This window comes from Canis aureus, chromosome 21, assembly GCF_053574225.1.
Source record: "Canis aureus isolate CA01 chromosome 21, VMU_Caureus_v.1.0, whole genome shotgun sequence".
NCBI lineage: Eukaryota > Metazoa > Chordata > Mammalia > Carnivora > Canidae > Canis > Canis aureus.
In genome coordinates, this window is record NC_135631.1 from 54,352,389 (window position 1) to 54,368,072 (window position 15,684).

The 15,684-nt window shown below is 63.1% G+C and overlaps 1 protein-coding gene across 3 annotated transcripts in view; it reads left to right on the plus strand.

Moving 5' to 3' along the window:
* The window catches only part of GRB10 (growth factor receptor bound protein 10), a 157,787-nt gene that overhangs the window by 62,757 nt on the left and 79,346 nt on the right, over positions 1–15,684 (plus strand). For 2 of the 3 annotated variants that reach the window (XM_077864166.1, XM_077864167.1), the window contains exon 4: positions 14,206–14,296. The exons of the other annotated variant lie outside the window; for it this stretch is intronic. In XM_077864166.1, the coding sequence (XP_077720292.1) occupies positions 14,206–14,296 (91 nt within the window). The remainder of the gene's footprint in view (positions 1–14,205; positions 14,297–15,684) is intronic. 3 annotated transcript variants of the gene reach the window in all.

Genomic DNA, 15,684 nt, shown 5'->3' on the forward strand with positions numbered 1-15,684 from the left:
AGGCTTTTTGGGAAAGGATGGGAAGCCTGGCATTCTGCTTCCTGCAGGTGGACAGACGGAGGGAGGGAGGGTGGGTGGGGCACGCTTTTCACCCCCGACCTGGCCCACGGGGCTTGGGTGGGGGGTGGATGCTCCGCCAGCTGTTGCTGGAACCTGGGAGCCCATTTATGACAAAGGGACTGGACGGGAACACTTGGTAGGGGAGCTTTAAAAAACTGGAAGGTAAACGATCAAAGGGCCATAAACTCACGGAAAAGCAGGTGCCTCCGTTGTTGGTACATTGCGGGTGGGATAAAAGTGCAGGAAGCCAGGTGGCGCGGTGATTTCCCAGGGGAGCCGGCTGGGGGCTGGTGTCCTCGTCCACATCCCTCACGAGCTTGCCTCGCGCGGGCGGCCGCTCCCGCTGCACCAAGGGCCCTCCCGCCACCAGCGGCGCCCTGGCAGCCCGCGGGCTCCTTACTCCTCCTCTCCAGGGAGGTCCTCCCTCCTCTCACTTAGGTCGCGGCTCGCTCCCCCGCTTACCTGCCCTGCGCTTTCCCACGATCCTTCCACACGCCGCCCTCTGAACTCCTCCACAAGAGAGTGGCACAGTGAGGTCCTTGCTTACTGTCCGCCTTGTCCCGACGGCCTGTTGCACCAAGAGCATGGGTCTGAGCCTCGTGAAGACCGGGTGTGCCTCTCCGGTCCTTAGGCGGCGAGGTGGTCAGATAGCAGAGTCTCGAGCCCTGGGGTCAGTGAGGCTGTGCCAGGCTGCTGGAGGTCCCGGCCCTCGACGGGCTTGTGAGTGGCCGTCGGCGGTCACAGACATCTCCGCGTTGGTTCGAAAAGCTGGGAGCTCTGAGAAGCAGTTTGAGCTTCCCCACCTTCTTGGGCTGATTGCCAGCAGGGTTGCGGGGTGTCCTGGGGAACCAGGCACTAACGTGCATCCGAAAAACCTGCTTCTTCGTGAGCACATGGCTGTGGAGTGGATTTCGATGTCTGACTTCCGGGGCGGGGGTCTCGGGTGCAGCGCAGACGGACGCTGCGGACTTCGGCGGCCCTGGGCTGGACCCTGTCCCCTGGGCGTGGCGTGAGGATGCCCCATCATGCCTGCCCTGCTTGCTGTGCGACATGGACCCACAGCCCCTTTTTGAGCAACCCTGAGTCTGCCTCAGGGCGAGCCGTGGGCGCCTGAGCCTAGGACACCGCAGTGGCCAGAGTGCATTTAGGAGGCCAAGTCCTCAGGGTCCGGCAGGAGAGCAGGGGTGTGGGCAGGACGTCGGAGCCGCCCCTTCTGTCTGGCCTGAGCGTCTGCCGCAGGGGCGGCCAGTGGGGATAGGGGTCCCCGGAGTATTTCTGGGGACCAGTGCGATGGCAGCATTTCAGAACACGCAGGTTTCAGATATAATTAACGTGTCTCATCATTGCCTCCTGTCCCTTCCCCACCCTCCTGGCCAGCTGGGCGGCCGGCCTTCGGGTCGGCATGCAGTGTCCTTTTGCGCAGATGCTTCGGTCGCCGGTGGACACTGTCACAGGAGCCTGTCTGTGTGGCAGCCTGGCACTTGGCCTGCTGGGCTGCGACATTCGTGCAGTCTGTACCCCGAGCGTCCTGTCTCACGGGGCTCCCTGGCGCCTGGGGCTTTCCTGGAGTGGAGGGGCCTGTGTGGTTCCCAGCAACTGCTTTCGGGGCCGGTGTGGCCCAGGGTCCGCTGACAGCTGTCAGGACCGCGGTATTGCCCCTTGGGGCTCCCCCGAGGTTGGTGCCAGGGCAGGGTTAACAGCGCCCTGGATCAGTATTCTCAGTGGGTCCGGGGAGCCTGCTGGTCCGGGGACTCCACTGTAGGGAAGGAGGTCTGGGGTCCGAGTGACAGCAGACAGCTTCAGCAAACCCGTTGTGGGTCCCGGAACATGAAGAAGCCCAGGTGTGACCTTGCTGATGCTGAGCAAGGATCACGACCGCGCGGGGGCTCCAAGGTAAAGAAACGTGTCGCGGGGCAGGCCTGGCCGAAGTGTTATCTGTGGATTATCTGTGTGTGCACGGTGTCCGTCCTGGTGCGTGTATTGCCCACGCATGCGTGCGCTCGTCCACACACGCACCCGTCTTCTGGGCATGAGGCCTTTGCTCGCGGGCCGGGGAGCTCGGGCCTTCAGCCGACCTGCGTGCCGGTGAGGCCCTGCTGGGGTTGAAGCTGCAGTGGCCCTGCCACTTGTGGGGCGCTGTCACCCGCCTGCTTTCAGGGTGTGCAGGGGTGAGCGTGACCCTGAAGGAGCCCCCTCTGCGCCGCCCCTGCGCCGCCCCTGCCCCCCCCACGAGCTGGAGCAGAGTGGGGTTCCCGTCACCAGGGTTGGTGCAGGGGCCTGGGGTCTGCACACCTCGCCACAGGCGGTCTCCCCAGCAAGCCCTTTGACGTGGGTGCTGTTCCCCGCGTGGCCTGTGGGGACCCTGAGTCCCAGAGGCCTGCATCCACTTCCCTCACTGGAGCCCAGTAGCTGGGGAGTGAGGGTGCCGGCCGGGCCCGTCCTGGAGGCTGGCTCACTCTCCGCCTCCTGAGCACGTGTGGACGGGCTCTCACGTCCCCGCCTCCCGGGTCATCTTTGCTGTTTGCCCGGCGACCTGCGTGTCTCTGCTGATGCCTTGTGTCGCGACAAACCCCACTTTCTCTTCACGCCTGCTGGATTTGGATTGTGGTCAGACGTGGTGGAGGCCTGGGGTTGTTTTTTTTTTGTTCTTCAAGACTTTATTTATTTATCCACGAGAGAGGCAGAGGCACAGGCAGAGGAAGAAGCAGGCTCCATGCAGGGAGCCCGATGTGGGACTTGATCCCAGGACCCCGGGGTCACACCCTGGGCTGGAGGCAGACGCTCAATCCTTGAGCCCCCCGGGTGTCCTTAGCCCTGTTTTAACCCTCTGCCTTTTAGCGTTGCTGTAACGATGGGGGGATTTCTTACGGGAGCAGGGAGCTTCCGACGTGGCCGTTGGGTCCTTCTGCAGCTTGCTCCCTGTGCCCGGGCCTGCTGGGCCTGACAGCAGGCCTCCCTTGCCCTCAGCACCCAGGCAAGACCTTTCTAGAGCTCAGTTCCGTGCGGCTCGTGCAGGAGCTTCTCCGTCATGGCTGCAGGGGGTGCACCTTTGCCTGCCACGTGTGCTCTGGGGGTCCTGCTGCTTTCCCAGGGTTCTCGCCCTGCCCGCAAAGTCGCCTGACGTGCGCACAGTAGCCAGCACCCAGCGGACGGTGGACCCGGCACCCCGTGCAGGTGTCCCCGGCTCCACGTGTGTGTCCCGGGAGGCCCCCCAGGTTTGCAGGGGACCCCTGGTTCGTGTCGCAGGCCGTGGGTGCTCCGGGCAGCGACTGTGTCCCAGGGGTTCTGTCCCGGGCTGCCGGCTCTCCGATACACGGAAACCATCTCCACTTCACTTACTAGGGCGAGAGGGTCCGTTCGCCCTTGAGATTCCGTCCTGGGGGCGGCTCGGAGCTGCCCCACGCCGCCGGCGCCGTGGTCCTCGGGACGAGGTGAGGCCCAGCACGTCTTCCGCCGCGGCCAGAATCAGCCTGGGAGCCTGTGCAGAGGCCTCCCTCCGCAGAGGACGGAGAACCAGGAGAGAGGGGGTTGATCTGCGCAGAATCACGGGGTTTGTCGCGCTGGCGACGCGGGAACCCGGGGCTCACGGCGCAGTGAGGGTCCCCGGTGACCTGCCAGGGCTGGGACCCGCGGTGCTCCTGACCCCGCCTGGGCTGCTGTGCCCGGGGCCTTGCGGCTCCACCGCTTCGTCCCGGCTGCTCGCCCCACACGCAGCCCCGTGGGAGGAAGGCCTGGGAGCCGCGGCCCGCAGATTCTGGAAGCCCCTTCCTGCCCCTCCCTGCCCTCCCGCCTGCCCCCTGGAGACCCTTACAGCTGGCTCGGGTGGGGTGTGGTCGGGGCCCAGGCTGCAGCTCGGGGCCCCGGGTCGCCGCTCACCCCCGGCCTGGCCTCCGCCTGCCCGAGAGGGACGTGCTAGTGGGGAAGAGCCGCCCCCCCGCCCCCCGGATTACATCAGATTAAACCTGGGGCTTTTTCCTGGGCCTGCAGGACAAATGAGAACCCTTGCTAGCTTTTGAAATGTTTTCAGAAAGTTCGAGGAAGAGATGCCTGCCCTTGTTCTGCCACCTGGGGGCACGCGGGGGGGAGGGCCGTGCGCCGCCATGTGCGGGTGCCCTGCGGGAATGGGGCCCGGTCCCGGGGGTCCCTCCCGCCTCGGGGCACGTGCTTCCCGCCCGGGTTTGAGCCGAGGTGTTGCCGGTGGTGTCGCCGAGGGCAGGCTGGTGGGCAGAGGCTCTGCGCCCCACCGGGAGGCCTCAGGGCGGCCCCGCGGCCCGACCAGCGAGCTCAAGGCCTGAGAGGCCGAGGGACTATGGCCAGGGCCAGGTCCCCGGGACTTTGAATCCACGCGGCCTCGTGTTCACGTCTGTGCTTCGTCCTTTCAGTCCAGGCCTGCGTGTAGCGGGGGGACTTGATTCCCTTTGCCTCCGGGGGAGGGCTCAGCTCGTCGGTGGCCCTTCGGCCTGGGCCCCCGAGCCCCCGGATGCTCAGGGCATGCGGTCTGTGCCGGGGAGGGGACAGCAGGGAACCGCCCCTCTTCCAGAGCTTGGGGTCCCGGTTGGCCAGCGGTCGCAGGGCCAGGATCAGAGCACATCTGATTCCGTTTGGAAGTTCGTGGTTTATCAGAACGATGTCATCGCCGCGCTGGGTTTGACCCCCGGGAACCACCCTGAGGGCCCCGATCGTCTGCCCCGTTAATCAGCAGCCCAGACTTCTGTGTCGTCGCCTGCCCCGGGCTGCTAGGGTGGCGAAGACCCTGACGCCCGTCCAGGTGCTCCCTGCCCGCCGTTCTGACAGATTCGCGATATGTTAGCGCCTGCGGATGTTTCGGTCTCTGTTTTCTCACCCAGAGAACAGACTGAGGGGCAGCGGGGGAGGGACTTGGCGCCTGATGATCCCATGTCCCTGGTGTGCTGCTCCCGCCGCCTGCTGGCCCGGCCAGCTGCCCCGCCTCCCTGGTCGTCTTGTCCAGGGGCCACAGGGGTCCGGCCCCCCCGGGAGCGGGTTGGGGCGAAAGAGGAGAAGAGGGCATGTCGAGTGCTGGGGGGGCCGACAGGCGCTCGCACACGGGGACCCTCGGCGCCCTGAACAAGCTGCACCTGCTCGTCTGTTAGGTCATGTGGGGCAGTTGTGCGGCGCCGCGTGACCCAGGCACTAGGAAGGTGCTCGTCGGCCTGGAGTCCTTGGTCCCCCCAGGACGGGGTGAGATGCCTGGCACCCCGACTCCCCGGCCGGGGCCCACGGCTGCCCGAGGGCTCCCCCGATTGCAGGGTTGTGAGTTCAAGCCCCACGTTGGGCTCCATGCTGGGCACGGGGCCTCCTTTAAATAAAAGTTACAACAGCGTTTTAGTTTCGAGATGGGCCGCTGGTTGCACTTCAGTCAGTAGGTTAATGACTTTGGAAAACCATCAGCCTCGTATGAAAGCCAGAGCGGACGGTCGAATCTGAGATGCAGGACACCTGGGGCCGTCCTCACCGCCGGGAGCGCGGGCGCCATCGTGTTTCTTGTTGGTTAAGGTTTCACGGACTTGGAGCATCCGGCTCCTTTTCTGAACCCTCCCCCGTTAGGGTTCCTGAGACGCAGGCCCCTTGGGAAATTGTGGGTCTGACCTCTGACCCCCGGCAGGCCTCTGGGGTGATGGCTGTCCGTCTGTCCCTGCGGGCTCCTTCCCGCAGCAAAGCCGGGGCCTCAGTACCAGCCGTTTGTAGCTGGTTCCCCTGGGAGGCGCGTCCAGAGTTGAAGTCCTGGGTGTAGCCGAGGGCCGTGCACGTGCGAAGGCCTGGTTTCCCTTTGGGGGCTGCAGGGGGGGGGGCGAGCAGGAACACAAGCCCTGCAGGCGATCGGGGTGGGGTTGGGGTTGGCGGGGTGGGGCTGAGGTCCTGCAGGACCGTCGGGGACCCAGGCAGAGCACGGGGAGAAGCAGAGACGGTGAGGACAGGCCCGTCTCCTCTTGCCAGCGCTGTGCCAACGACACGCGGCCCGTGGGCGGGCTTTGGGGTCCGTGTGTCCTGTGGGGCAGACTTGAGAATCCTGCTGTGGTCTCCAGGTTCTAGGAGGGGTGAAGCCCTCGTGGGCTCTCGCCCGAGTATTTCCACTGTGGCAGTGAGTGGGGGCAGGGCTGAGAAGGCCACTTCGTCCTCCTGGAGCGTGAGCCTTTGGCCTCCTCAGTTTTCCCGTGAGCTGTCCTGTTCTCTGCATCGACGGCTGGTGGCTGAGAGCAGGGTCCCCAGATTCCCGAAGCGTGCCCTGGGGGTCTGACCTCTTCCCGGTTCTCAGAGCGCTGGCCCGGGGCCCGGGATCCGGGTCACAGACGCTCCGCCAGCTTCTGCTTTGCTTGGGACTTGCTCTGAGAAGGGAAAACTGAAGGGAAGTCAGGTGCGAGGTTAAGGGAACTTGCCTTATGTGATCACGCGTGTACATCCGGTTTGCTGTTGACCTTGGCCGGGTCCTTAGGCTGAAGAGGGTGGTGGGGGAAGTGAAGGTGGGAGTCTTGGTGGAGGAGGAGGAGGAAGAGGAGGAGGGATGAGCAGGTGCTAGAGGGGGAGGAGGGATGAGCAGGTGCAGAAGGAGGGATGAGCAGATGCAGGTGGAGGAGGAGGTTATGCAGGTACAGGAGGAGGAGCCGAAGGAGATGGAGGTGGGGGGGGGGGACACAGGCGAGTGCAGGTGCGTGAATCCCAGCGTGGAACGTCCTCATGTGCTTCACCCGTGCGTGGTGCTGCGCCCTCCCCCGGCCCTGAGGTGACCGCAGCCCGGGAAACCTGCATTCCCTGCCCCCCGCCGCGCGTGTCCGAGATCCGGGCGCCGGCGCTCCTCCCCTGGGGCCGGCAGCCACCCGCCATGGGAATGCCGCCTCCACGGACAGGGAGAGCGCGACGCTGCTGAGGCCTCTGGGGAGAAGCGTGCGTGAGATGAACAGGCTTGGGGCCGAGGTTTCTCAGAAAGCGGTGGAAATGGTGTAAACTTAGGTCGTGGCGGGAGTCATGCAGGTGCCCTAGGGTCCCAGCGTGGGCGGGGTGTGCGTCACCTCAGGTACATTGGAGGATGTCCCCTGGCGCCTGGCAGCCACCTGCGTGACGGACACGTGCTCCTGTGCCTGGCGCTGGCACGCGCAGCGGGTGTGAGGCCGCCCACGCCTGTGCTGCTTTGGCCTCGAAGGGCGCGGAGTGGGGCGTGGACGTGCGGGGGTTTCTCGTAGATGGTAGACGGTGCTTTCCGCGTGGGGCCGGACGTGGTCCCGCCGCAGATGCGGTCAGTCGCGTGTTCTTCTCTTGCGGGAAGCTCGTCCCTCCGTGGGTTTCGATTCCGACGCGTTCGACGGCCTTACCTGGGTCGTGCAGCCCACGACCGCAGCCCCGCGAGTGTGTTCCCATCCAGGTGTTCGGGGCGTGGGCTTGCTGTGTGGCGGGGCCGGGGTCCCGGGGGCGGTGGTGGGGCCCGCGCCAGGCTGTCGCTCCTGGGCCCAACGGTGGGGTTTGCTGGGGCAGCTGCGGGGAAGGCCGTGGGGGCGCTGGGCGAGCCGCGTGAGCCTTTACCCCCCGCAGCCCGGGGGTGGGCGTCCCTGGACGGGCCCTGGCCCCGGCCCACAGCCGCCCCCAGCGGCGGCGGCAGCGGCATGGGTGGTTTGGTGCCCATGGAGCGTGGACGTTTGCGTGGATGTTTCCGTTTCCACGTTTTGCTGGTTGAAGACGTTTCGCGTCCCCTTGCGACGTGCCCTTTGGGTTGTGTAGCGAGTGAGGCAGGGCGCCCTTGTCTGTTCAGGTCCCCGAGGAGGTCGTGCGGCAGGCGGGGCCTCCCCAACACCACGAGAGACAGGTGTCGCCTGCGGACCTTGCGTCTGCTGTTTGGTGTCGGGGGCAGCGCCTGCTCTCACGGCCGAGTCTACCGCCGGACACCCCTTGCTCCGCGCTCTCCTTTCCTCCTCCGAGCCCGTGTGACGCCGCCGCCAGCCGGCCCCATGGAAGCGCAGGTGCACGAGGGCACACAGGCAGCGGGCACCCCAGGGGCTGGCTCAGAGTGTGGCCTGCGGCCGATGCGCGGTCCTTACCCGGCAGGCCCCATGCTGACCGCGACACTGCCAGTCACTGAGACCCCCCGCCCCAACGCTCGCCAGGGCCTCTTGCTTTTTTAAGTAAGGAAACTGCTCCATCCACCCCGTGAACGTTCCCCATCTCGAGAGCCGGGTCCGACGTGGGCCTCGGGTGCTGGTGGCACCCAGTGTGGCAACGAGCCATTCAGGGCCCCTGCACAGGCTGTGCGGGCGGCTGACGCGCACGGGTCTCCCTCCGGGTGGGCCTGGGACACGCTCTTCTTGCTGGTTGGGGTGCGCCCTGTGACAGCGCTCCGTGGCCCCCTCCTCCCCCTCCCTGCACCCTCACCATCTCCCTGGGGAGCCCCCTTCTCCCCCTCCCTGCACCCTCACCATCTCTCTGGGGGGGCAGAGGCATCCCTGTCCCACATCTGGGGACGTCAGTGAGCAGGGAGGGGTGTGCACTGGCCAACTCGTCCTCCTTACCTTCCGCTGTGGATTAAAGAGCACCGCAGCACTGGGAGTGCGAGACCATTTCATCTGGGCTGTCAGAGAAGGCTCCAGAAGGAGGTGGCTTCCCGGCAGGGCCTGGGGGATGAGCGCGCAGAGCGTGTGGAGGGCCAGGCAGAGAACGTTCCAGGTAGCTCAGCGTCCCCAGGCAGAGCAGGACGGGGAGGCCTGCCCGTGGTGAGCTGTGCCTTTGAACTGGAGGGAAGCCAGGTGGAAGGCGGCTGCTGGAACCTTCCATGGAAGCGAACCACGCGGGGTGAGGAGCTGGGGCTCCACCCACCCCCGGAGTCGGGAGCTCACGGCCCGCAGGCCTGGAGTCTGCATCTCCCAGCAGTGCTTCCTGGAGGGGCTGGCGCCCTGGGCTGAGACCTAACGGTGACACCCGCTGCCCTGCCCGCCAGGACCCGGCCTCACACCCCAGCGCGAGGTGCTTTTTCCACGTGATCTTTGAGACTTTGGGCTCTTGGGTAGCAGAGCGGGGGCGAGAAGCACCTGCCTCCATGGGCAGGGGTCTCTGCGTGTGGGGGGGGCGAGAGAGAGAGCGCTCCAGGGAAGGGGCTGGAGGCCTCTGGACAAGCCTGGGCCCAGCAAGAGGCAGAAGGAGTGAGGCTGGGGGGGCGGTGGGCACTCACCACCCCTGGAAGTGTGACACAGCAAGGAACCTTCTAGAAGACAGCACCGCCCAGCTGGAGGATCAGTCCCTCATCCCGTCTTCCCCTCACTCTCCCCACAGCCGAGTCCTGTGGGGCCCCTGGATCCCGCCCCTGCGGGGTCATCGGCCCCTGTCCTGGCCCCCCGACGTGGGTGGGAAGATATCCGCAAAGTTACCCCATCTGGAGGCCACTGCGCCTCCTCTCAGGGAGGCAGGATTCCTGCCCCGCCGCCCTGGATGCTGCCTCCGACTTCAGAAACTCTTTCTCCAGCCGAGGGGGGCTGGGGTCCCGGCCCAGATAGCGATGTGACCCGCCGCTGGCGGAGGGGCTCGCCCGGGTGCCCAGCTCCCCTCCAGGTAGGCAGCCCAGGCCCTAAGGGCCCTGGTCAAGGGACACCTGCCCTCGCCGCTGGCAGCCGCTTGGCCCAAATCCTGGACTCGGCCCCCAAGGCCGTGGGGCGGGCGGACGCCCTGCTGTGCTGGCTGCTGACCCCACGGGAGGCCCGCTGACCTGGACCCGCACCAACGGGACCGAGCCGCCCAGGGGCAAGCCCACAAGCCCACCACTCCTGTCCCCGTGTCCACGACCCCGAGCCGGGCCCAGGGCCACCGTTGGCCTCTGGAGAGCGCAGGGACGTTCGCGCCCGGCCTTGCACGCCGGCTTTGTGCTATAGACACTAGCATTTTTCGTACTATGATGCCTTTTCCCGCTTCTTGGGGTAAGAGGCTTCTTGTCTGTAGCTTCTACCTGTTGAGGTTTTTATGTTTGTTTTTTGTTTGTTTTTGAGTCTTACGTACGAGACACACGGACACCAAAGGACGGTTAGTTGGACTGAGATTCCGGTTTCGCGGGACGTCCTGTGTCTGCATTTGCTAAACCCGGTGACAAAGTTGCCTAGATGAGGTCTAGAGGTTACTTGTCTTCCACGTAGACGTCTCCACGGGGTCAGGCGTGCTTCCACTGACAAGGGGGTGCTCAGGGACCGCGGTACGTGCAGGGGGTGACGGGGTCTGGGACGGGGACAGAGTCTGCGCAGGGGACGCCGCAGCAGGACAGGCTGGGTGGGGCCTGGGCTCCAGGGAGGCTGTGTCCCTGGTTTACCCTCTCCCGGCGCACATCTGATTTCAACTGGATGGCTCACCAGCAGCGCCCGTACCCGTAGTGGGTCGCACTGCTCCTTTGCGTGGAAGTAAATACTCCAGAAGAGAAGGTGTACTCGCTTAGGCGACCCTTGAAACGAAGCTAGAAGAACAGGGCGATCCACGCAGGAGCAGCAACAGGGGACGTGTGTGCCAGGGACCAGGTGTCAGAGGCCGTGCAGGTGGAGATCATGGCCGCGGCCCAGGAACAGCTCATGTGGGGCCCACGTGTGACTGTGGGATGAAGGCGACCTTCCGGGTCGGGCACAGCGGGTTTCTGGTCTCCCTTCTTCCCGTCCGCGTGAGCTAAGGTCTGAGACACGAACGGGGAACACCCCCAGCTGGAAGAAAGGCCAGGACAGAACCTCCGCGGGGGCTCTCCGGTTTCCTCGAGGGGATGAGGGCGGCGGTCGCCTGCAGAGGGACCCCAGAAACGAGGCTCAGGGCACCTGCTTACGCTCAATTGCATTTCTGAGAATCAACCATTCCGTTAAAACCACAGGCCAACGGGATGGGAAAGGCGTTTATGACACGCGTGGGCCAACTGCTCCCTGCACGTGGGGGCTCATGCAGGAAGAGCCCTGACGAGCAAGCCGGGGTCTGGGGCTTGGAGGGCGGCGCGTCCCTGAGCCCTGGCTTGGCACTTGGTGCTGAGCGTGAACCCTCCAGCCACCCCGGGGGGGTCACCTCCCTGTGTCACAGCTGCACCGACAGGTTGACTCAGACTCCAGAGACCCGGCCCCACGGAGCTCGGCTCCTGAGGGCGGGTGGGCTTGGCTTGATGGCAAAGCCCTCGGGCCCTCCGGCGCCCCTGCAGCTGACCCGTCACAGGGGGTCCCGGGGAAGCAGGACAAGGGCTAAGAAGCTCTGGAGAATGGTCAGCCTCCGTATTGAAGACCCGCATTGAGGGACACCCGGGGGGCTCAGTGGTTGAGCATCTGCCTTTGGCTCAGGGCGTGACCCCAGGGTCCTGGGATCGAGTCCCACGTCGGGCTCCTTGTGAAGAGCCTGCTTCTCCCTCTGCCTGTGTCTCTGCCTCTCTCTGTGTCTCTCATGAATAAATAAATAAATAAAATGTTTTAAAAGACCCGCATTGAAAACCACAGGTCCAGGCCATGGTTTAGCTCCGGGATTGGCCAGAAAAATTTCCCGAAAAATCAGCAGTCTCTGTCCGCCGCAGATGCTATGAAACGGTCAGTTCTCCTCTATTTTGGGTGGAGGGGTGAAGTGCGTGGACAAGATTCTTGACTACGTATCTAGGCTCAGAGCAAAAAAATAAAAAAATAAAAATAAAAATACGTGGGAAGCCTTTGGCCCAGTGGTTCTACTGCTTCCTGGGATCCGATGCAAATAATTGGAGATGTGGACAGACTCGGACACGCCGAGTTGTTGATTAGATTGTTACTGATGCTGAGGCTTGCAAGGGCTGCAGGTGTTGACTAGAGTCACTTAGTATCTGGGGGAAAAAAAATTTACCAAGGTTTTAAAATAGCATCTTGTGTTAATGGAGGAGGGGGAGAGGCAGGACCGCGATCATTCACCCCGGTGATTTCCAGGGTCCCGCGGTGCACACCGGCCGTGCAGAGTCCACGGGTGTGCAGCCTGTTACCCTACCTGCTGTCCTCGGACTCAGGCTCATTCTTATTGTACCTCTGCTCTGTTTCCCAAAAAAATGGCCTGCGTGTTTTAAAATCTGGAGGAGAAAAAAAAATATTTACCCCCGGTGGTAAAGAGCGGATTGGGAGGATGGATGCTGGCCGTGGCATTGCAGACACGAGGCGGGGGGCCTCAGCACGGGGGCTGCGCTGCAGGTGGGGGTCCGGGCGCCGGGCGGCATCAGGTTGTGCACTGACCTGACCACCCGGCTCTGTCCTCGGCACCTCGGCGGGGCTCCCGGGTGGCTTCGCTCCTGCCTCCGGACCCCGTGTCCTGCAGGCCAGCCCTCCCCTCATTCCTAACCAGGAGCTTGGTCCTTCTCTGGCCGCGCGCTTACCGGTACGGCGCGGATTCACGGGGTCACCCTGCTCGTCCCCGCCGTGGAGCGGCCCAGGGCTTGGCAGCGCCGAGGGAGATGCCCTGCGGCCGTGGGGAATTTCAGAACGACAGGCTCAAGTTTAGCGACACGTGTCACTTGATGAGGAATCCCGTTTTCCATCAGGGTCGCTTGTAACCCCCACGTGGTCCGAGTGTAGCCTGTACGTTCCCGGCGAGAAACTCCCACGCCGCCCGCAGAGCAACCGCCTTTGTGCGTTTCTTCTTGTCTCCGGGGGGACAGACCGAAACCTGATGGGGTCCCCTCCCCGGGGGAGGGGACAGAGGTTCATTTGAATTTTCGCTCTAGCATCTAGATTCCCGGAGTTAGCAAGTATCACATCTGTGATTAAACAGCAAAAAGAAAGAGACAGTTTTCGGGGACGGACGAGCAGTGCAGATCGCGCTTGCACGCTGGGGCTCGGATCCGTTTGCCCCAGGTTTCCCGGGGGGCGGTGTGGCTGTGGGGTAGGTGTTGGCGGGCTCACCCTTCTGGACCCTCCCCAGTGCCGCAACCCTGCCTCCCCAGCCCTAGCCAGCGGGTCCCCAGCACGGCATCGAGCAGACCCACGCACATGGACACGCGGGTTGGTGTTGGCACAGCGGAGGGGGTGGGGTATCGTCCGCCCGTTTCTGTTCCCCGGCGAAGCCTCTGGACAGAGAACCACCTGCTGGGGAGCGTCGGGGTGAGAAAGCGACGAGTCGAAACCAATGAGCTTCTCTGAGTTTCTCGGGCAGCTTTGGCAGGAAGCCGCGTGGACCCTGGAGCACCCCCACCCCCAGCCGGGGATCTGATCCCAGGCCTGCCCCCTCCAGCGGGGGACAGGAAGGTGGACGTGACCCTCTGCGCCCTAGGTCCTTGTCTGTAGGGTAGGAGCCCAGCCCGGCGCTGCACGCTCTGCACGCACGTTGGCTCCTGCTGGCACACGCACGCGGGTTGTCGCACCTGCAACCGTCTGCGGTACCACGAGGCTCCTTCGCACCGTAGGGATGAGGTTGCTGCATCGGCTGCTGTCTGTACCGACACGTCGGCAGCACAGGAGATGGGCCTCGCAGGCACGGTTCTGACCCCTAACTGGCCGGCGATCCGTGCGCCCTGTAAGAATTCCAGAATCTCTTGAATCTGGAAGAGAAATTTGACCCCTTCCTACCCCAAGGTAATCCCTGCTAGTATTTTCTGAATGTGTAAATATGAAGAGGCCCAGTCTCTTTTCTCACATTTTAACCCGTCTCTCGTTGGCTTGGTTATGGCCTCATGAAGATGTTCTTTCCAGAGTCGGTAGCGACGTTGCCGTGTTAACTTAACGCCTGAAATTGTTGTTCCCCTCCTGACGTCTGAACGAAGTGCCCCCGGGCCCCTCTGCTTTGCGGAGGGGCCGACCATAAAGCAGTCTCCGAGTGTTTCCTAGCAGATAACAGACCGCCCAGGGCTTGATTACCAGTAATTGTTGCAGAAAATGCACGTGCTCCCCGGAATGCTAATTATTTACATGCATTGCTTAAATCCAGCGGTTGGCAATAACTCTTTCTGGATTGCTGTTCAGGCAAAGCAGTTTAAGCCAGAAACCTAGAGTAACTTCTCTTCCGGCTCCCTTGCGAAGCAGGTGGCACCTTTTCGTGATTAACTTCCCTTTGACGGTGTATTTTAAACAAGGGCCATTTAAGCCCAAGGAGGTGAATAAATTCAAGGAGTTGAGGGAGGAGGAGGAAATGCGGGGGATGGGGACCGTGGCCCAGGGTGGCTGCTGCTTCTGACCACAGCCTTCGTGCTTCTGTCTCCCGCAGGACCAGGTGGAGCAGACGCCCCCGCCGAGTCCACGAGACCTGGCAGGACCAGGCTTCCCGGCGCCGGCCGACCGGCTCACAGGCCACCAGGGTAAGGGACGCCGGCAGCTGGAGCCGGGGCCGTGGCCCAGCACCTGTGCAGAGGCGTCGGGCCCTGCAGGCGAGGAAGTTGTTCTTGCACTCGCACCCGGAGATTCCGGCCTTGGCTCGGTTCCCCTTTCAGGGAAACACGCTCTAAAACGGGGGGTGGGGGCAGCTCGATCGTGGGATCTTCTCGTACAGGCGGCCCCTGCTTTTCGAAAGCGTGTTTCATGCAACTTGGCTTCTCCAAGAGACCTGCCGACCTGCCTTCTTCGTGCCCACCTGTATTTGCTGACCCGGAGAAATCCAAAAAGGATTTCTGCTTTGGGAAAAAAAAAAAAAGACTCAGCGTTGCTTTTGTGGGGAGCTGTTCTTGAGGCGGCAGGCGCCCAGCAGGACAGAGGCCCCAGCGGGCTCCCAGCCTTGTGGCGTCCGGGCCCCAGAGCTGCGAGCACCTGGGCTTCACCACCACCGCCCCCCGCCCCCCGCCCCTGCTGTGTTCTGTTCATCCGTGAGCAAGATGCGCCTTCAGGCGTCGGAGAAGGCTGAGGGAGGTGGGTGTTGGCTCTCAGAACGCTCGCAGAATTTGTCCAGTGAATTAATGGTAATTGGCTCTTTCCTTTACACCCTCCCAGCTCCGGTGGGGCGTCATAGGCACGCTGCACCCCCCAAAAGCGGGGGGAAACCCTGTGTTTCTGTTTAGTGGGCCCAACTTGACAGTCACGCCCCATGAGTTATCTCAGGATACAGCGTAAAGGCACCTGGACGTTACCTGGGGGGCTCCTCGTGGGGAGGTCCTCTTGACTTCGGCATGTTTGTGTTGGCACTTAGGCTGGTTTTGTGTGTCTGTGCTCTTGGTGATTGTCTACCTTGCTGTGATTCCTTCTGTTCTCGTTCTGTAAATTTCTGGATGGGCTCATCACGGGAGAGAAAGGACGGGGATTAAAGGCAAATCACGTCTAACGGCGCACACTTTGCTCCCGGGTGGGCAGCCGGGGGAGGGATCGGGAAATACGCAACTGGCTCATGGTTTGGGTTCCCAGGGAGCTTAAGTACAATAAACTGTCAGGTTTAGGACTGGGAGGAATTAGAATAATCAGAATTTTTAAATTGCTTAATTACAAAGGGGTTGAAATTTAGCAAAAATAAAAGCTGGGAGCTTCCCGTGTGGTCAAAAAGATTTTTTTAAAAAATCTTATTTATTGATGAGAGAGAGAGAGAGAGAGAGGCAGAGACACAGGCAGAGGGAGAAGCAGGCTGCATGCAGGGAGCCTGACGTGGGACTCGATCCCAGGACTCTGGGGTCGTGACCTGAGCTGAAGGCAGGTGCTCCACCCCTGAGCCACCCAGGGGCCCCAAAAAGATGTTTTCTCAAGTGTTAGAAGATGTGTGAAACAG